The 3266-nt window shown below is 37.0% G+C and overlaps 1 protein-coding gene across 1 annotated transcript in view; it reads left to right on the top strand.

The window, feature by feature from the left end:
- The window catches only part of Vps36 (vacuolar protein sorting 36 homolog (S. cerevisiae)), a 23743-nt gene that overhangs the window by 12837 nt on the left and 7640 nt on the right, over positions 1-3266 (top strand). Inside the window, exons 5-6 of the mRNA XM_013034814.1 lie at positions 2807-2869; positions 2983-3060. Of these exons, the coding sequence (XP_012890268.1) occupies positions 2807-2869; positions 2983-3060 (141 nt within the window). The remainder of the gene's footprint in view (positions 1-2806; positions 2870-2982; positions 3061-3266) is intronic.

Below are 3266 nucleotides of genomic sequence, written 5' to 3'. Positions count from 1 at the left end.
CCCCCCCCCAAAAAAAAAACCCCAAAACAAAATAGACTTCTTTTTCCTGCATTAGCATCCTGCAGGCCTCCCTACCCACTCTTATCCCCATCTGCTTGTATCTTAAGCTTTCTGTCAGTATTGTAGAACTTAGTTTAGTAGTATATATTGTCTATAGGTTTTAGGCTTTTAGATCTGGTTGTCCTGACCACTATTGTATTGGGATTTTTTTTTCATGATAAAACATTCTTTCTTTTACAACCCCAACATGTATTGGGATTTAAAAAGATTCAAAGCCTACACCGCCACAACTCCACCTTCCCAGGCTCTGCTTTCTCATGAAATTCTGACCTTTTAGCATTTGAAGGATTCTTCAAAAGAATTGTTTCAGAGCAAGTGACTAATATGGAGGCTGGGATTGAGCCCTGAGGTCTCCAGATTGAGGCAAGTGCACAATACACTATGTCATTGTTATCTTCACTATGCCACTTGGGAGATACTGACACTAGCCTTCCTCAGCAGCACCATTGTCATCCTCTCTGTGTTCACACTTGTAGGACAGTGAACTACCTTGTATTATTTGTATTCCTTTAAAAAATATTACCATACCACCTTGGTGTTATACTCAAAGAGTTTTTGTTTGTCTTTTGGACAGGGTCTCCCTCTATGTCCCAGGCTGACTTTAATGTCTTAATCCTTCCGCCCTAGACTGATGAGTGCTGGGATTGTCAGTGTACACTACCACAACTGGCTCAAAATAGAATTTTTCTCGATATTTGAAATGTTATTCCTTTGTAGTCTATTTTTATGGGCTTAAAGATTTTACATGAGCACTGTGCTCAGTTATGCAGATCACTGCTTTATTTAATCCTTACTCTTTACTCTGCTGGGCCCTGCATCAGATTCCTGGACACTGTGGTAATGTGCCAGGCACAGGCAGACCAATGGGCATTAATGGCATCTTAAGAAATGCCTCTGAGGAGAAAGTATAGGCCTATCAGGGCCTCTACCTCCTGCTGGTCATCCAGTAAACAGAAGTGTGGACTTATTTCAAGACCTGAAAGATGAGTAGATGTTAACAATGATCCGCAGGATAAGAGGAATTCAGCTAAAGGTAGCAGGATAGACCAAAGTGCAGAATAAAGAATATTACAACTGAAAATTGAAGCATGTTAGTAGTTACTGAAACTATTAGCCCAAGTATGACTACAAGTCAGTGAGAAGTGATGCTGTTAGTGTAAGAGGGTACCATTGTTTTCCAAAGTTGGGGTGGAATTTGACTGTGGTAGAGGGCTATAAGGGTCTGTAAAGTAGCTGACAAAATAGTAGTGTGTACCTGCATCTGTCTGGCTTTAACTTTTGTTGTGGATAGTTTTTCCATTTATGTTTTGCTGGTTAGCTTATTCCAAATTTTAGAATAAGAACAGAAATAAAAGTAAGGAAGCTTCTGTTTGTGCTTTCTAGTTACTTAACGTTTCTTATAATTTTACAGACAATTCTAAGGCAATTGTTCTATCTGCTTTCTGTTGACTATAAGCAATAAAGGTTAATACATATATTCCAAATGGATTCCCTGTTTTAGTGTATCTTTCTATGAAAATATAATACATTATATAGTGATTTTCCATAGCACATTTTATCTTACTAATTTTCATTATAATTATAAAGCCAATCTGTTAATTGTATAAATCAAAGTGTGCCAAGTAAAAATCTTGTGTGCAAAATGTCTGTGTGTTTTACTTTGGGGAACTGAGTTGGTATGTGAGCATGTAAATTACCACCTATTTAAATACTAGTTGACTTAGTTTCAGAGCTGGTGCCTGGAGCTTCTCACAAAGGGCTTCCTGCATCTGTGGCTACTGCTGATAAGAATCCAGTGTTTGAGCCTTTTGTTTATCTGAGGAAATTCCTGTTAGGTGTGTGCACATTCCCCTTTGTTTCCAGTGTTACCCTTAGTCTGCCATAAGAATCTTACATACACTCTATTCTTTTAGCAAAGTCCTTTTATAGATGAGGATACATCCCTGCAGATGGGCTCAAGCTGATCAGAGCCACCATTGTATACATCGAACCTAATGACAAGCTACCTTGTTGATTTAAAACTTAATACCTGTGTACATCAATTAGATAAGAGACTAAACATTAGCAATATTTTCCAGTAATTTGTGGTAATTTAATGAAAGTGTTTAAGTTTGAAAGGGCCTTTGAAGTAAAATATGCTGTAATGAGTCAAACAATTGATAAATTTTATTTTGATAATTTTGGTGGTATTCAAATACTTTTGTGTCACATATCTGCTATATTCAAAACTACAGGTCTAAAGGTTGGGTTTAATACTTGGAGACTGAGGTACTAGTTCAGTTTAATCACACATGCTATACAATCAAAATTATTGTGCCCACAATAGTTTCCTGCAGCTGTGTTTTGCTATTTGTGATCAGGAAGCTTTGCAATGCCTTTGAATCCTGATCTCCTATCAGGAAAAACCAATGAAAGATTCCCACCCCCTCCCCCCCCATACTGAGGAGCAAACCCAGGCCACAACCCCAATTTCTGATTTGTGTCAAATAGCAGAAAACAGTATCTTTGTGAACTGTTATTGACATTATCTCTTATTTATTTAACCAATAAATACTATTTCCTCTTAGAAAATTTGGAAGTTTTGTTGCAGTTTGTATTGGAAAATTTATGGTTTCTTAGCTATGATGGATTTAAAAAATAAGATAGATAAGGTATATAATTATTAATGAATTGATACTGGTAAGAAAATTTTATATATATGGGAGAAAAGAGTGTTTTGTTGTTTATAAATATTTTAATTTGGTAGAGTTCAACAAAAATTTCATTTTCATTTCAGGCCTTTGAAGACCTTAGCAAGCTAATGATCAAGGTATGTATAACTCACACCCTAGAAGTACATAAGTCACCATACAGCTTTGACAATAGAGTTTATCTGACAATACTTTGACTAGATGATCTCTTTTTAATCTTCTCTTTTGACAGGCTAAAGAAATGGTGGAGTTATCAAGATCAATTGCTAATAAAATTAAAGAGAAGCAAGGTGACGTCACAGAAGATGAGGTAAAGATGTTTTTTAAAGGCATGAGATCTATTTTTTTTTTTTTGGGTCCAGTCGCGGGGCCTGAACTCTGGGCCTGAGTGCTGTCCCTCAGCTCTTCAGCTCAAGGCTAGCACTCTACTACTTGAGCCACAGCGCCACTTCTGGTGTTTTTCTTTTTGCTTATGTGGTGCTGAGGAATCGAACCCAGGGCCTCATATATGCAAGG

The sequence above is a fragment of the Dipodomys ordii genome, unplaced genomic scaffold (assembly GCF_000151885.1).
Source record: "Dipodomys ordii isolate 6190 unplaced genomic scaffold, Dord_2.0 Scaffold197, whole genome shotgun sequence".
Lineage (NCBI taxonomy): Eukaryota > Metazoa > Chordata > Mammalia > Rodentia > Heteromyidae > Dipodomys > Dipodomys ordii.
This window is presented reverse-complemented; position numbering and strand designations above follow the sequence as displayed.